The 15,836-nt window shown below is 61.8% G+C and overlaps 1 protein-coding gene and 1 long non-coding RNA gene across 11 annotated transcripts in view; one reads left to right on the forward strand and one right to left on the reverse strand.

Moving 5' to 3' along the window:
* Nucleotides 1–1,508: 1,508 nt before the first annotated feature.
* On the reverse strand, nucleotides 1,509–5,700 carry LOC139440862 (uncharacterized). 3 transcript variants are annotated; one of them, XR_011651163.1, is made up of 5 exons: nucleotides 5,518–5,700; nucleotides 4,263–4,400; nucleotides 3,745–3,855; nucleotides 3,222–3,333; nucleotides 1,509–2,187 (listed from the first exon to the last, which is right to left on the reverse strand). It is a non-coding gene; the product is annotated as an uncharacterized lncRNA (long non-coding RNA). The 3 variants fall into 3 exon arrangements; XR_011651161.1 differs by lacking the exon at nucleotides 1,509–2,187 and adding an exon at nucleotides 2,200–3,024 and having other exon boundaries at nucleotides 5,518–5,698; XR_011651162.1 differs by lacking the exon at nucleotides 3,222–3,333 and having other exon boundaries at nucleotides 5,518–5,694.
* A 101-nt stretch (nucleotides 5,701–5,801) lies between these two features.
* Nucleotides 5,802–15,836, forward strand: part of SH3TC1 (SH3 domain and tetratricopeptide repeats 1) — a 37,562-nt gene continuing 27,527 nt past the window's right edge. The window contains exons 1-2 of one of the 8 annotated variants that reach the window (XM_053922936.1): nucleotides 5,811–5,925; nucleotides 11,834–11,926. In XM_053922936.1, the coding sequence (XP_053778911.1) occupies nucleotides 11,864–11,926 (63 nt within the window). In that variant the 5' untranslated portion in view covers nucleotides 5,811–5,925; nucleotides 11,834–11,863. Of the gene's footprint in view, nucleotides 5,926–8,821; nucleotides 9,345–11,833; nucleotides 11,927–12,115; nucleotides 12,482–14,806; nucleotides 15,196–15,220; nucleotides 15,663–15,836 lie in introns of those variants that run through there. The other 7 variants (XM_053922940.1, XM_053922939.1, XM_053922938.2 and 4 more) reach the window with 7 other exon arrangements.

A 15,836-nucleotide genomic window follows, 5' to 3' on the forward strand; every position in this document is an offset into this window, starting at 1 on the left:
CCAGCGCCCCAGAAGGCCAGGATGCACCGGGCTCTCCCAGCCACGTGGCGCCAGTTTCTTGTGTCCCCACTTATCCGTGACAATCTGGGGACAGGCCCAGCCGGGGACTCAGAGTCAGCGAGACCAGCTCTTGTCCTGAGCCTCACGCAGCGGGGACCGGACTCTCCCGACGCTGCTTGGCCAGGAAGTGATACTGGGATGGGCTTTCAGGAGACTGGTCGTGAGCCTCACCCGGGAAACCGGCCCTCCGCTTCTCCATCCCGCCCCCACCCTCATGTTCCCTGATGGGTGGCGAACAGCGCACTGGTCTTAGGAACCAGGGACCTCATTAAAGGACTAATACTGTGGACAGAAAAGGGGCCACACACTGACCCTGACACGCGCAGGGCAGGCCTGTGTGGCAGGTCTCACCAACCCAGAGACCAAGGTAACCGCGAGGAGGGTCTGAACACAGGAACCCTCACCGAGAGCATGTGGTGGTGAGTAGTCACATGCAGGCCTGTGGCTTCCTTGACAAAGGTCGGTCTTTACCTTTGAAACTGTCTGCAGTCTTGGTGCACCTAACAGAACACACCTACGCCTGTGTCTGTTCTCTTGTGCGTCTCAGATGACATTCCTTTGAAATGTCAGAGCAGCCTTGCCCAGGCCCCTCGCAGGCACAACCAGGGCACCAGAGCGGGGACCACGTTACCAATCCGCCGCCCACACACCATCCCCAGCTCTGTAAGTGGTAACTGCCCCGTGCCCACGCACGCAACAGACGTACGTCTTTCTCTCTCCAGTTACTTTCTCTCTAACCTCAGAGATCTCCCTGCTTTGCTTTCTCCTGCCCCGTTCACCTGCCACCCACGGATTTCAAGTAACCTCTTACGTCTCCTCCTGATTCTAGCGGATGAAATTACCTGCAAAACTGCCATTCTCCGGAGCATTTTCCCAATCCGTTGAGAATTTGTAATCCATTTCATCAGTTTGGCTCCAAAAAGCTCCGAAGACTTTTCTGAGGCTGGACATTCTGTCGTAGGCAACACTCTTACAGGATTAAGAATCGAGAGTCTAGCAAGTGGGGAGAGCAGGGGAACCCAGGTCACCACCCCCTGGGAAGGCCACACCCTTCTCCTCCATGGAGGGGGAGACTCAGGGAATGTGGCCCCAGGCGCTTCCACTGAGCTGGCCCACAGGCGCCTCACCCCACCCGGGACTAGAGCACGTTGTGGTCAATCTTCCTCTTCCCCACTAGAGGGCAGTGGTGGGCAGGAGCAGCTCCTCCAGGTCTGGAGGGAGCAGTGTGCACAGGGATACCAGGGCCCAGAAGGGGAGGGACTTGCTCAAAGTCACAGGGGAGAGCTGTCACCCATCCAGGCTCCTGGGGCTGTCACAATGCGGCTTCAGGGAGTGGGGGGAGACACACGGGAGCAGGTGACAACGCCCTAACACCTGGCAAACGGGGGGGGGGGGGGGGGGGGGCAGAGTCGGGGGGGCAGAGGCCCCAGGAGCCTGGGCTGGAAAGCTGGCTCAGAAACAGTTCCGCTGAGAGAGAATCTTGCATCCGCAAGATGGTTTCTATTATCACACTTTTTCCGATTACAAACATAAGCATCCTCTGGTTAGCAACGCAACGCACACAGAAAATACAGGAGGAGCACCGTGAGTGCCTGGTCCCTGCCCACCACGGCCCGGCTACCACGGCAGGCGGCGTGTGTTCTTCTTTCTGCCCGGCTGTCTTCCCCTAACGAGCGTGTTCAAGAGCAGAGGTGGGCTGCGAGCCTCCATGCTGCTGGGAAATCCCTTCCTCCCGCCGTGGAGACCAGTGGGGAGTGTTTTCACAGCCGATTCATCCTGACCCACCTCCTGCCCCTGGCCCGACCCGGGACATGGTGAGGACAGCCCCTGTGACCGAGTCAGAATCAAGTTCAATTCCTTGTGGCCTTGGGATATAGCCCAACCCCCTTTTCACACGTGAAGCTGTGGACGGGGCCACGCCTGGCCCTGTCTGGCCCGTTTCTGTCCCCTCGGGCGGCCGCTCCAGGACTGAGTCCGTCTGTTCAACGCAGAGCTGGTCCCGGGGGTCTGGGCCTGGCGACACTCACTCGTCTTCTAGGATCTTCTTGCTCCAGTGGCTTCACTCAGAGTGCTCCTGTGCGTCCCTCAGGGCCACCGTCCCCTTCACTGCGTCACTCACCCAGGCTCCTGTATGGGCGGGAAACTCTTCTTGAAAAGGGCCTCCATCGATCAGGCCCTGTCTTGGACGCAGGGTCACAGTCAGTGGGAGGAAGGTGGTCTTGTCTTTATTCTTTTAAAGCAACATTTCTAAAATGGTCTTTAAAAGGATCAGATGGCCCTGGCTTGTGTGGCTCAGTAGACTGAGTGCCAGCCTTCGAACCAAAGGGTCACCAGTTCGATTCCCAGTCAGGGCACATGCCTGGGTTGTGGGCCAAGGTCCCCAGTCAGGTGAACACCAGAGGCAACCACACATTGATGTTTCTCTCTCTCTATTTCCCCCTCCCTTCCCCTCTCTCTAAAAATAAATACATAAAATCTTTTTTAAAAAGGATAACACAATACGTCTAGGGTTAGGGTTTGTTTGTTTTGAAGTGAATTCTGGACTCCACAGCACCAGTCCCCAAGGCACGATGATGCACACATTGTCCACGGCCAGGACACCCTTGGGGCCAAAACAGGGGCCACGTGCGAAACCGGACAAGCCCGGAGGAGGCCCGCGTGGTGGGCCCTGCGAACTCAGAGCCCTAAAGTAACCACACAGGGTGGTCTGAAGTAAAAATTCTCTTTAAATCCTCACCCGAGGGTGTATATTTACTGATTTTATTTTATATTTTAAGATTTTATTTATTTATATTTAGAGAGAGGAGAAGGAAGGGAGAAAGAAAGGGAGAGAAACATTGATCGGTTGCTTCTTGTTCGTGCCCCAGCCGGGGGCCAAACCTGCAACCCAGGCACGTGCCCTGAGGGGGAATTGAGTTGGTGGCCCCTCTCTCTGCGGTATGACGCACAACCAGCTGAGCCACACTGGTCGGTCAGGGCAATATTTATTGATTTTAGAGAGTAAGGAAGGGAGAGAGGGGGTGGGGGAAGAGGGAGAGACAGACAGAGAGAGAGAAACATCAATCAGTTGCTTTGCATACGCGCCCCCCTCCCCCAGGGATCAAACCGACAACCCAGGAACGTGCCCTGAGGGGGGACCCAACCAACTGACCAGGGCTGACCTGAAAACTTCTTGACTGAAAACAAGTCACGGCGGGCAGTCCTGTCCTAGGCCCGCAGCGTCCTCGACAAAGGCCAGTCTGTGCCGTGACCGAGCCTGAGGCCTTGGGGCATCTGTGATGACAGAGCTCTAGAATGTCTCAGTGATCTCTTCTCCAGACCCCTCAGGGCACAGCCTCCCACCAGGGCAGAGACTGGCGGAGCCCCTCGCGTCACCTCGTCCCCCGCACACCCTCCCTGCGAGCCGGACAGGTTCACCGTTAACCGCCCTGTGCCCGCCCGCGGAGAAGAAGCACGTCTCTCCGTTCTACTCTTTATCTGGTCTCCGACGTTTCCCCGCTTTGCTTCCTCCCTCCTCCGTGATCTACCACCAGTAAGGGGGTTTCATGGGACCCCCTTACGTCTTCTCCTTTGGTTCTGGTGCATAAAATACGTGGTAAAACGGCCATTTTTCACAGTTTTCTCCCAATAGGTTTGAGAGTCTGCTTCCCGGCAGCTGTCATCAGTTTGCCCCGATCAACTCACAGAAATTCTCTGCGGTTTGGACGTTTCTCACGCGGACGCCTCGCGCCTCCTGCACGAACCCTAGCCCGGCAAAGCGGACAGCAGGCTGCCGTGGCCCTGAGGGCTTCTCACCTAAAGAGAAGGGGAGGCCAGGACCATGGTGGGGGGGCGGGTGCAGAGGCTCCTCTGTCACATTCACCCACAGTGAGCCCCAAGCCCAGCCCCTCCCAGCTGACAGATGGGGACGCCGTGGACTAGAGAGAGCTCTGCACTGTCTGTGATGGAGCTGTGATTAAAAATTCAGGGCTCCAGCCCTGGCTGCTGTGGCTCAGTGGCCAGGCACCCTCCTGAAGACCGAGGAGTCCCCGGTTCAATTCCTGGTCCAGGCCCAGGCCTGGGTTGCAGGCCAGGTCCCCAGTAGGGGGCATGCGAGAGGCAACCACACATTCATGTTTCTCTCCCTCTCTTTCTCCCTCCCTTCTCCTCTCTCTAAAAATAAATAAATAAAATCCTTTTTTTAAAAAAAGGAAGACACTTGCCTGAAGTTACACAGCCAGTGGGGGAGCAGTGGTCCTGTCCCTGGTGGTCCGTGGGTCTTTGGAGAGGCCAGGGAGGCGATGTGGGTCCCAGGCCCCAGGTGACTGCCCACCTGTGTGAGTCGTCAGTGGGAGAAGCACCTGCAGGACAGAGGGCTCAGACTCGCCTGACTGAGGCAGGTCTGTAAGAAACTAGTAAAATTCCCTCCCGAGCGGAGTGAGGAAACAGAAAAATGGCTCAACGGGAAGTTTTTTGGGGTATGTATTGGGGTGGGGGACAGCTGAGCAATTAGCAGCCAGGTAATAAATCGCAAGGCCCGTCCTCCCTGGAGGTGCCTGAGAGCAGACAATTTAAGTCCCCTTAGTCAGGGGCCCAGGGCCAGACAAACCCGCCAGACAAACCCGAGACAAAGGGAGCCCTAGCCGGAGCAGGGCCCCGAACGCCTATCCGCTCCTTGTAATGCGTCAGCATGTCCACCACTCACCCGGAAAGCTCATGAGTGTCCTGCTGAGACCCTCCCGGAGGCTCCCCCAAACTTCCTGTCCACGGGGAACAGATAAAACCCTCAGGGCAAAGGAGGCAGCAGCTCTTCTCCGAGCACACACACACCGCCCCCACCCCACTCTCCTCCGGAGTCGTCTTTGCTGCTTCTGTCCTCTGCTCTGGGGGCCCAGACACGACCTGCGCCAGGGAGCAGGGACAGGGGCAGCACGTCCCGGGCTGGCCCCGACCCTGGCCCCGGGGGCCCTGCCTTTGCGGCACTGATCTCAGCCTTAATAAACTCACTCTTGCTTTCACCTGCACTCTTGCCTCAACAGCTTCCCTGCGCAGCCAGGAACCTGGAGTCGCCTGTCCGAGCTGGGGCAGGGCCAGCCTCTGCCCCCCCGCCCCTGGTGTGGGAGTGTCCCGGTAACAGGCAGACCCCTTGGGGACGTGTCATGAGCCCAGATTCCTGGGCCTGTTACCCTAAGGACACCCCAGGGGAGCCACTGTGAGCGAGTTTAGGACGCAGTCTCTCTGGACGCCAGACGGAGAGCAGCACACGTCTGACCCACTGCGGGCGTCACGCTGGGTCCAGCATGAGGTGCCTGCTCAGGGAAAGTTCTCGAAACTCCAGCCAGCTGCCCTGTGGACCCCGCTGCAGGAGCCGGCCCAGGAGAGATGGCCAGCTCTCCTCAGCCCGGCTGGGGGAGGCCCTAGCTGCTGCCCAAGGGCCCAGTCGCCCTCCTCTAAGAGGCTGTGACCAGGGTGTGGCACCTGTGCCCAGGTGTGGCCAATCCGCAGCCCACTAGGTGGCCTTGGGGGCCCAGCCGGCCCCCCTGAGGCAGCTGGCTCCTCCCCGCCCTGCTCGGGAATGCTGGCTCCTCGGAAGTGCCGGCTCCGGAATGCCGGCCGGGAATGCTGACACTTCCCAATGGCCCCTGGCCGGACGATAAGGAGGAGAAAGGTCAACGAGGAGACTTGGCCCCTTCCTGGTGGGGCGGGTCAGCCAGGCGCAGCCAATGACCCCTCGGACTGCTCAGGCTGCCCAATTGGAGCCAGGAGGGCCAGGCTCGCTGAGAATGTGCTCCTTCCCGTCCCTGTTCCGTGCGGCACTTTGGGGACCCTCGGAGGGAGCCCTGAGGAGCCTCTCTCCCTTCCTCAGCAGCGTTTGCCCCTGGCAGGGTAAGTTCTAGATCACTGGTCTGGGTCTGCCCCTGGGGGGGCTGTCCCCACACTGCAGCCCTGAGCCCCACACTGGGTCACCTGTCAGAACAGGTGGGGTGCACCCCAAAACTGAACTGGCTGGGGAGCAGCAGGGCTTAGGTGGCCAAGAAAGGGCCAGCCTGCTGTCCCCACTTCTGAGAAGGGGCCGAGAGCCCGGCAGGTGGAGCTGGATGTTGTCGAGGTGTCAGCTGTAAGGTGGGGAGGTGCTGCGCCACGGGTCCCATCGAGAGAGGAGTGTCCCGCTGGGTCAGTGTGGTGTCCACACGTGGTCAGCAGAGGCTGCCCAGCAACCCTGCAGAGGGGCAGGAGCCCTGGGCTGGGGGCAAGCTAGGATCTGGCTTCCCCCTACCCCCGCTCCCTGGAGGTCTGCAGGGTGGGGAGGGGTCTCTGCTCCTCCTTCTCCTTCCCTGGCCCCCACCCAGGTCCCCCAGGGGCCAAAGTCCCAGAAGCCCTGGGAACTGCCCCTTCTTCCCTGGGTGTGGGCCTGAGAGTGGGTTTTGAGCAGGGTGTTCCCTGACCTGGAGGGGGTGAAAGGGAGGCTGGCTGTGGGTTCTGCAGGAGCTGGCTGGTTGGGGGGCAGCTCCATGGCCCCGGGCAAAGCCTTACCCCTCTGAGCCTCGGTTTCCCCACAGGCACAGGGAGCCTGCTGATCGTCCCTCCCTGCCCACAGGGCTGTGGGAATCGACTCCCCGCGGGGGCAGCCGAGGCAGAGCGCGGCTCACAGAACTTCATCTACCGCCCAGTCGTTTATTTGTATCAGACAGATGTGTGGGCACTCACTGTGCGCTTCGGGCTGTGATCTGACCTAATGGGTTTTGCTGCTCTGGTCTTTGCCACCTCGGCCACTGGGAGCTCTTCCAGGGGCTCCTTTGTCCCTTGACACCCCATCATTGCGGGATCTCACTTATTCTCCATCCGTTCACTTACTCACTCACTCACTCCTTACCTTTCCGGCGCGGCCCGCGGGGCTTGTCCTGTGCAGGTTCTGGCCAGTCCGAGAACCAGTCGCTGGCCCGGAGTCCTGACTTGGGCGGCGGGAGAACGGTCTTAGAGAACCTTCTCTGTGCCCTGGGCGTGCTCGCCGCTCCCTGGCGTCTTTCGTCTTAGGGCCTCTCAGCCGGCAGGGCCTGGACACAGAAGCGTGTGCACAACCTGGGCATGCACACGTGTCTGTAAGTGTGAAGTGCGGTCACTCGTGTCCACACGCATATCTACAAGTTAGTGTGTTGGGTTGGCCAAAAGAGTCTGCTTCGTTTTTTCCATAAAATAAAAGACACATTTTTCATTTTCACCAATAGCTTTATTGATCAGTCGACTATGTCCCGCTACTGGCTTCCAGTGGGGAGAGGCCGGGGGGGGGGGGGGCGGGGGGCTGCTGAACACCTTCCAGGGCATAGACGGCCCCGCAGCGAAGGGTTGTTTGACTGAAATGTCAACAGTACCAAGGAGCTTCGCAAACCACTTTTGACACGTTCGATCACTCAGAGCACCTTCTCCGTACGTAGCACAAATCTTTTCTTGTGCTTCAGGTGCGTTTCTACATTTCTTGAACTAATAAAGCATAATACGCCAAAAACGTTGCGTATTATCTTCCATCTCCAACATTAAAAGGGCTGCACAAAAATTCACCAATTTCGATAAGTTTCTTTTAATGCACACTGATAGGACAGCTGTCGCAGCACAATCTAACAAAATCGTTTTGAATGAAGTTAAGGACGGCTAAGCGCTGTTAGAGGCATCCCACGGAGAAAGCATAAGGGACTTTTTGGCCACCCCGGTAGATGTGCACCTACCCCAGGAATACGCACACATGTCTGTAAGTGTCCCAGCCCATGTACACACATATCCACGTGCACGCATGTAGCTAATGTGTCTTTATTTGTCACACGCGCACCTGCGTGAAGTGAGCCGTGAGTTCGCGCTGCTGTCTCCAGCCCCACCCCTCAGCTCAGGGGGCCCTCCAGCCTCTCTCCTTGGTTTCTTGTGCCGCCTCCCATTCCGACAGCAAGGTCTCGGGCTCCCGCCACCCGCCCTCCTCGCTGACGGGTTCACATCCAGCAGTCTAGAAGGGTACAGCAGTGAGGACTCAAGAACCCAGCCCCGCGGGGAGCCGCGCTGTCCGCTGCAGCCCAGGGCACGGGTGTGGTCCATCGTCCTCCATCCCCGACCCCCCCACATCCTGGGCTGCCCGGGGCACCCGCCCCCTCCCGGGAGGCTGCTGCGTGCACTTGTCCACCCTTTCCCTGTCTCGTCACCCTCTGTGTCCACCCTCGGGCTCCTCTGCTCCCCAGAAAGTGTTACTTCCATGGGTGCCGTGTGCTGCCAGGCTCGGTGTGGAGTGTCATGTGCCTCCCCGCACAGCGTCGGGCGAAGAGCTGCCCTGCCCTGCAGGGTCGTCCCCTGAGGGGCCAGCACAGGGCAGGGGTCCTAACCTGAGAGCCGGAAAGGGGGCCAGACATGCGGCCACCCTGCAGCTCGCTTCTCCCCACTTCCACACTGCCGCTCTTCCCCTGCTGGCTCCGCCTCCTCGTTCTCTATCACAGAGGCTCGCTCTGTGGGGCATGGCAGGAGTGTGGATGACTGACACCCCGGCTGTTCCCAAGGCGCTGCTGCTGTGAGGCGCATCCACACCCCGCCGCCCTGCCACCTGCAGAGTGACTTCCCAGAGGCGGGGCTGCTGGTCAAAGGGTGGACATATGTGTGGTTTGATGGCCGCTGGCTGGCGAGCTGCCCTTGGCCTGGCCCGGGCATGGTTCTCCGCTGCACCAGAGGGGTGCTGACATGCCAGGTGCGGCCAGGTGGGGTGGGCACATGGTCGTGGGTCAGTCTGTGCCTCTGGATGGGGGGATTGAGCATCATTGCACACACTTTAATAAGGCCACAGACAGGGGGCAGTGCCTGCACAGCTCTCCCATGGAGCCCCTGGTCCTCCCTCCCGGCGCGGCCTCGGGGTCGCCTGCGCAGGCTGGTCTAACTGAACTCCGCTGCCGGCAGGGGTTCAGCCCAGCCAGGTTCCAACCTGGAACCAGCAGCGGTCTTGTTTGTTAAAAATTAAAAGTAAAACGGTCAAGAACACCAGACAAATCCAATGGCAGTGCCCTGCACAGAAGGCCTGGCCAGGCTCCGCCCACTCCCTGAGGCCGGGAGGTCTGGGGACACGCCGCCTGGCCCAGAGCAGAGCAGAGCAGGGCCGGCAGGTTTAGGGCTGGGCGATGCTGCCAGCCCCGGCCCTGCCTCCCTGGATGATATGATAATGACGTCTCTCTGGTGCGGGACCCCAGCTCCACTCGGGGGTGCTGGGCCCAGGAGCTGCCAGGACAGGCACTCAGAACCAATGATCTTCCTCACGGTATCACCCCTGACACGTGCCACGTGCGGTCAGTGTGGGCATGTGGGATGCGGGGACTCCGGGGCTGTGCCGGGGGCGGGAGGGGGAGGACGTGCCTGTCCCGCAGTGGGTGCTCTGGCTATGTTCCCCTCCCCCCGTCACGTGACCTGTGAGGCCCACAGCTGGGCGGCTGGCGTGGAAAGGGCACAGGTGTGGACGCCAGTTTGACGCGGCTGCTGCTCCGGCCCGTCCAGCAGCCTCTGCCCCGTCCCCAGAGGGCAGAGTGCTGTGGCCAGGTCCCGCCCAGCAGGTCACAGCAGATGAGACCGGGAGAGGCCCTGGGGCCCGCTGCCCGCTGTGTGACTCCCTCTAAGCCAGCTGCCCCCTCCCTGGAGAGCCAGGAAGAGAGGGTGGGACCGGACCCTGGGGGCTGGAAAAGGGCTGTCATGGCGTGTGACTTTGCGTGATGGGAGGCATGCGTTGCCCAGGACTCCCCTTCTGCAGGGTCTGGTGCGCTCGGTTGGCCTGCTGCCCCCCTTGCTGGTGCTTCTGTTCATTAGCCATTCAGCAAACATGTGCCAAGCACCCCGTCCATGGCTTTCAGGGTGCTCTCGACTTCACCAGGGGGCAGCCTGGATAGAGACCCCAGTCACAACTTGGTGTGAGCGGGGCCCGGGGGTCAGGAGGGACTGGCTTGTCCTCCGTCTGCAAAGGCTGTGGAAGGAGGTGACGTGTGGGGAGACCTGTGGGAGGTAGGCAGGAGCTGAGGTCAGTGCCTGGAGGAGGTCACTAGGAAGGGGGATGTGCACAGGCCAGGGCTGTGGGGGACATGTGGAGGCCAGAGCCCAAGTGCCCCCACCGTGGCATTGGGCGGGGGCCCAGGTGCGAATAGGTTGTGGAAAGCGAAGGACCCAGAGCCGAGTGGCGGAGGGGCTGGCTCCTGAGGTTCAGGGAATGAATGGCGGGAGGGCTGGTCACGTCAGGGACGGGGTTGAGGCAGTTGTCCAGCCCCAGCCGAGGGGAGCGCCCAGGAGTGCGGGCTCAGCCCTCCCCTCCGAGGTGGCACCCTGAGTTGTCAGGGTGGACGTGGATGGCTCTGGAAGTCCCACCTGGCCACTGGGAGGTGGTCTGGAGGCAGGAGGCGGGGTTGGGAAGGAGGGTGTGGCCAGCTGGGCAGGGTGATGCCTGGGAGGCTGGCGGGAGAGGCCAGGGAAACGACCCTTGCACTGAGGGGCAGGGTGGGTGCTGGTGGCCCCGACAGGACAGTTTCAGGGATGGGGGTGAGGTGAGGCTGAGAAGGGGGCTGGTGAGGATATTGGGGGAAGGGAAGAGAGGGATGGGGCTGGGCCCTGGAACCTGCGGGCAGCGCTCTGAGGATTGACAGCATCCCCAGGTCCCCACACAGCCTGTGGGGACACTGAGGAGCCCTGTGGCAACTCCCCCCAGCCTTCCTGACCCCTGGGTTCCTCTATGACGGGTCCTGGGGTAGACAATAGGCACAGCCCCCAAGGCCTTCAGAGTGCGCGCTTGGTGGGGTTAATGTTTGCACAAGCCAAGTTCAACACCCCCCACCCCATGGCTGGACTCCAGAGAGAGTCCAGCATTCCAGCCGTGGGCGGGAGAATGTCCAAGTTCTGGGGAGTGAAGGTTGGTGGGGTCGGGGTTTCCCTGGGGCTCATTATTAGCTGGGGTGACGTCTCAGGCTCCCAAGGGAAGTGGCAGTTACAAAGCATGTGCCATGTCCCCTACTGTCTGCTCTGTGCACCCCCTCCTGGTCGCCCCATGACCTTGGGTCTGCTGGCTACAGTGTGAGAAGTGACAAGGAGGAGGGACCAGCCTGGGCCTTGTGTGGGGTAAGGGCCCTGAAAACAGCCTCTACTGCTTTTCTGACCAACTTCCTCCCTGTGCCCAAGCGCCTTGCACTGGGAGGCTCAGGAGGAACAGCCCTTCTACGGAAGCTCTGCCCCAGGTGGGGGCGCAGACACCCTGAGCACCCCCGATGAAGGAGCCCCCTACACAGACAGGCCCAGGCCCAGGCCCTCCTCCTGGCCACTGTGCAGCAGTTCCCCGCCAGGAGGGCCACACTGCCCGGTGGAGCCAGAGCAGGACAGAGGCCCAGGCCAGGCGGGGGTGGGCCCAGGCCGCAGGAACTGCCGACCGCTTCCTGCAGGCCTCGACCCAGCCTGGGGTGGCCGTGGGTCATCTGGGAGGCCTGTTGGTCCCGGTGCCCTTGTTTCGCAGAGAGCAGTTTCTGCAGTCATGGGGCCTAGTGCCCGCTCCTCGTTGATCCGCAGGGTTTCCGCCGCGAAGGCAAGAGTCGCAAATGCACAGAGGCCTGTCCTAGCCCTTCCCATGGGGTCAGGTTCCAGGCCAGCAGCTTCTGCCTCTGTCCCCGAGATGCATCCCCACTCAGGCTCTGGTGCCGAGGAACCCGCTGGAAAAGGCCTCTCCAGGCCAGTTCCTTAGACCCAGGGGGGCGGGGCTCAGGAATGTGCTCCTTGGAAGGTGGTATCTGTGTCCGTGTGTCTTTCTGGGAAGCTGCAGGAGGCCGGGTCACATCTGTGTGTCATGGATGTTGCACCAGAGACCAGGAAAGACAGGGGTGCTGCGGGGGCATGGAGCCAGGGCAGGGTGAGTACGCACACCCGGCGGGACCTGGGCCGCGCCGCCCCCTCACAGCCACCCTCCCCACGAAAGGGCCCAGTGACCCTGGGCGAGGGCCTGTCTCTGCCTGAGCCCCCCTTTGCCCCGTGTGAGCCTGTGGGGCTTTGCTCCCGTCACCTGTCTTCGGCTCTCAATCCCCTCCTTTCCACGCGTCAGTTCCAGGAATCACAGGTAACCAACTAACGCTGACCTGGGTTCACGGACACAGCTGTGACTAGCGGAGGAGGGGCAGCAGCGACTTCGTGATGTCCTGAGTCAGCTTCAGGCACAGGAGGGTCTGCAGCAGCCTGCCCGTGGACGCCTATCCTGCCCTCCTGGGACGTTCTCGTGACCTTGAACCCTACACACGCCTGTGTGCTGCCCGCTCCTGCTCTGGCAGGCGATCCTGAGATCCGCCTCCACCAAACCCACCCCACTCTCTACAGCAGCCGCCCCCACCATGGGCATGGCCCGCCCACTGACCACAGTGGGCTGTGTCTGCTCTCATGGCAGAGGCCCGCCCCCTGGCCCTTCACACAGAGCGTGAGCCCTGGGACAAGCCCCTCCCCCGCCCCCCCCACAGGCCTGCAGGTGGGGGTGCCTCACACCAGCCGTGGATAAGACCCTCAGGGGCAGGGGTCACCCAGGCCTCTACTCAGCTCCCACTGTCTGCTGTCACCTAGAAGTGGCTGTGGAGGCTCAGCCACTGACTGCTGGGAGCTGGGCGGGCCAGGTGAATGAGGGCAGGCTGGGCTGTCCCAGCCCCACCCCCTCCCTCTCCTAAGGCAACACAACCATGTCAGGGGCAGAGCTGCTGAGCTCGAGGGCACTTAGGGATCGCCAAGCCCAGTTCCACCATTGGAAATGGGGAAACTGAGGCCCAAGGAGTGACAGGCCCACCCAGAGGGGCACAAGGCCAGGCTGGGCTGGGGTTGAGAGCAGCCTCTCCCAGGTGGGGCTGTGGATCCACCCCAGGCTGCAGCCTCCAGGAGGGACCCGTGTTTGGAAAGCCCTTTGACCTGGAAGGCCCGTGTTCTTCCTCTGGAAGCCTGTGGGGGACGCACTGCGCAGAGTTGGGGCGCTCTGTACAGAGTGGAGGAGCACTGGGCATGGTTGGGGAAGCCTTGGGAAACCCCCGCTGGCCTCGGGCCACGGCCACAGCTGTGGAGACAAACAGGACGCGGGGTCTGGGCGGTGGGGACAATGGCCAGGAGAGGAAATGTGTCCAGACACTTTCATGGAGGTGGGGCCTGCCTGGGGCCTCTTTCCACACAGTTTCCAGCAAAACAAGGCAGCAGGAGCCAAGCCTGTCGTGTGCTGCACAAGGTGGGGTTCCGGTGCGCGGGCCGCAGCCTGGGGCCGCCTCGCAGACGGGCCCGAGGCCAAGGGCAGGCCTGCTGGAAGGAGGCCTTGTTGCCCTCACCCAGCTCCTCCCCGCAGCCTCCTGGGCCTCACGGGACAGCAGGCCAGGCCTGCACAGTTGGGGGGGCGTCCGGGCCCAGGGACTGGCCTTCCAGACCCACTCGTCTCTGCCCGTGCCCACAGAGCTCTGTCCCCTGGCCCGGGCAGGTGAGGGGGCGCAGAGGGGGCCCGGACACTGGCCTTTGTTACATGAACAGTAACTAAGTTTGGCTGCATCATGCGCTCTGTGCTTGGCCGGCTGCCGAATGCCCACATTTGCTGGCTCCCCATGACAGCCCAGAGCGAGGGCACAGGGAACCCCAGCCCCACCTGGGCATCCTCTGGGCACACAAATGCCAGTGTCGGGTGACCAGCACCGCAGTGCTGCTGTTCACACTGAACGCAGCGGCCACGGGCTGGGCCGGCTCCTGCCCTGTGTGCAGGTTGTGCTGGAGACAAGGGGACCCAGGGCTTTACCCCCGTGGGGAAGGCCAAGAAGGCGGCTGGAAGGCCCCGGGCACAGCAGAGGAGAGCAGGGCCTGCCAGGAGTGATGTTGGCCCACCTGTGCATCCCTGGGCACCTACCTCTGGACAGGGACAGCAGGCTGGCCCAGGAGAACGGCCCCACAGGGGAGCCCCCATGGTATGAGGAGGGTCCAGGAAGGTCCCACTGCCAGTGCTGTGCACGGGGTGGTGTGTCCCTATGTGAGGGGAAGCGGGGAGCTGGACAGAGGGCCCACCCACTGGAGCAGGCGGAGGGGAGGGGACATGGAACCACGGGTGTCTGTGAAGGAGGGTGTCGCGGGTCCATGTCCCAGAGGAGCTCCGAGATGGGCGCCTGGGCCTGCTTAGGGCTCCCGAGGCCCGAGGCGTGGGCAGCGGGAGGACACTGGTGTGGCTTCTCTTAGGCCTGGAGTTGAGCAGAGAAAGTCCAGGCGTGGAGGTGGTGGGGACCGGGCCGTGGTCAGGAGTGGCTGGACCTCACCCCGAAATAGCTTCACCTAGAGCAACGGTCCTCAACCCAGGTGACATTGCCACCCCCCACCGTGGACAAATGTCTGGACGTGTGTTTGGTTGGCACAGCTGGGGTAAGGCCACGGTGCTGCTGGAACCTGCCCGCGGCAGGCCCTCCCCATGACAGCGGTTGGAAGTGCAGGCCTTTGGGCTTCGGCGTCCCTCAGACGGGGCTCCAGCCCCTCTTCCAGTTGTCACTGGCCCTGGGCATGTCCCATGACCTTGCTGAGCCTCAGTTTTCCCGTCTGGCAAATAGGCACATTAGCACTTCACCTAGAGGCTCTCCCTGGTGTTACCAGGCCCTGTGTGAAGGTCCAGGTCACCCTCCCTTTCCTTTCTTTTCTTTTCTTTTCTTTTCTCTTTATTGACTGATTTTCACAGGAAGAAAGGAAGGGGGATAGAGAAACATTGGTTTGTTATTCCACGCATTTATGCATTCACTGGTCGCTTCCTGTGTGTGTCCTGACCGGGAATATATCCCACGACCTTCGTGTATCAGGACGACGCTCCAGCCAACCGAGCCGCCCAGCCAGGGTCACCCCCCTCATGTTGATTTCCAGGGCTGGGCAGGGACCAGGGAGCAGACTGAGGGAAGGCAGGGCGCAGGGCTGCAGGCCCACCCCAGCTCGGTTCCTGCTTTTGGTCTGAGCCAGCCGCAGACCCAGTGCGAGCTCCCAGGCGAGCAGGACAACATCCCCTGTTCTCACACCCAGGCCAGGGCTGAGGCCAGCCGCAGAGGAGGGAAGGAGTGCCGGGGGCTGGCCCCTGCCAGCCTGTCCCCAGTACCCTTGTTGCAGGGGGACCTGTGGGAGAGAGCTGCACCTGCTTCTGTACGGGTGAGGGTGAGTGCATGTGCACCTGAGAGCTCGTGCGTCTTCGTGCACGCGAGTGTGCCCTACGTGGAAGAGGAACAGAGCAGGGCTGAGGCTGGCAGGGAGGCCTGGCAGCTGGCTGACTTCCCCAATCCCCAGGGCGAGGCGGGAGCCTGGGCGTCCTCCGGCCTCCTCCCGGCACCTGGGGGCCGGGCAGCAGGCTGGCAGGAGGGCCTGGAGCTGGCCCAGGAAGCAGCTAATGATCAACCGGCTGTCTTCGCTGGGCCTGCCTCTCGCCACTGGCCCCAGGCGCAGGGAGGAAGTGGGGCAGGAAGCAGGGGGCGGTGGCCGCTGTGGAGCAGTCAATCTGGCTGAGGGCGGCCCTGCCTGCCCTGGCTGGCAGAGACAGCCTTCAGGGCCAGCCAGGGAGGAGCCAGGAGCAGCGACCTGACCTGGCGTCTGCTGTCCTGGGAGCCGCCTCTGAGGAGCAGGCGCAGGTATGGGGGTGCCGGGACAGGCAGATCACGGGGCCAAGTTGGTGGGGAGGGGGTGATGGTGGTGAGGACCGGCCCGGCAGGCGAGGCCAGCAGAGCAGGGCCTGGCCACAGCTGGATCGAAGAGTCTCGAGTCCTTCCCTTCCGGGGAGACGTTCCTGACCCTTTGGGGGTGGG

This window comes from Desmodus rotundus, chromosome 4, assembly GCF_022682495.2.
Source record: "Desmodus rotundus isolate HL8 chromosome 4, HLdesRot8A.1, whole genome shotgun sequence".
NCBI lineage: Eukaryota > Metazoa > Chordata > Mammalia > Chiroptera > Phyllostomidae > Desmodus > Desmodus rotundus.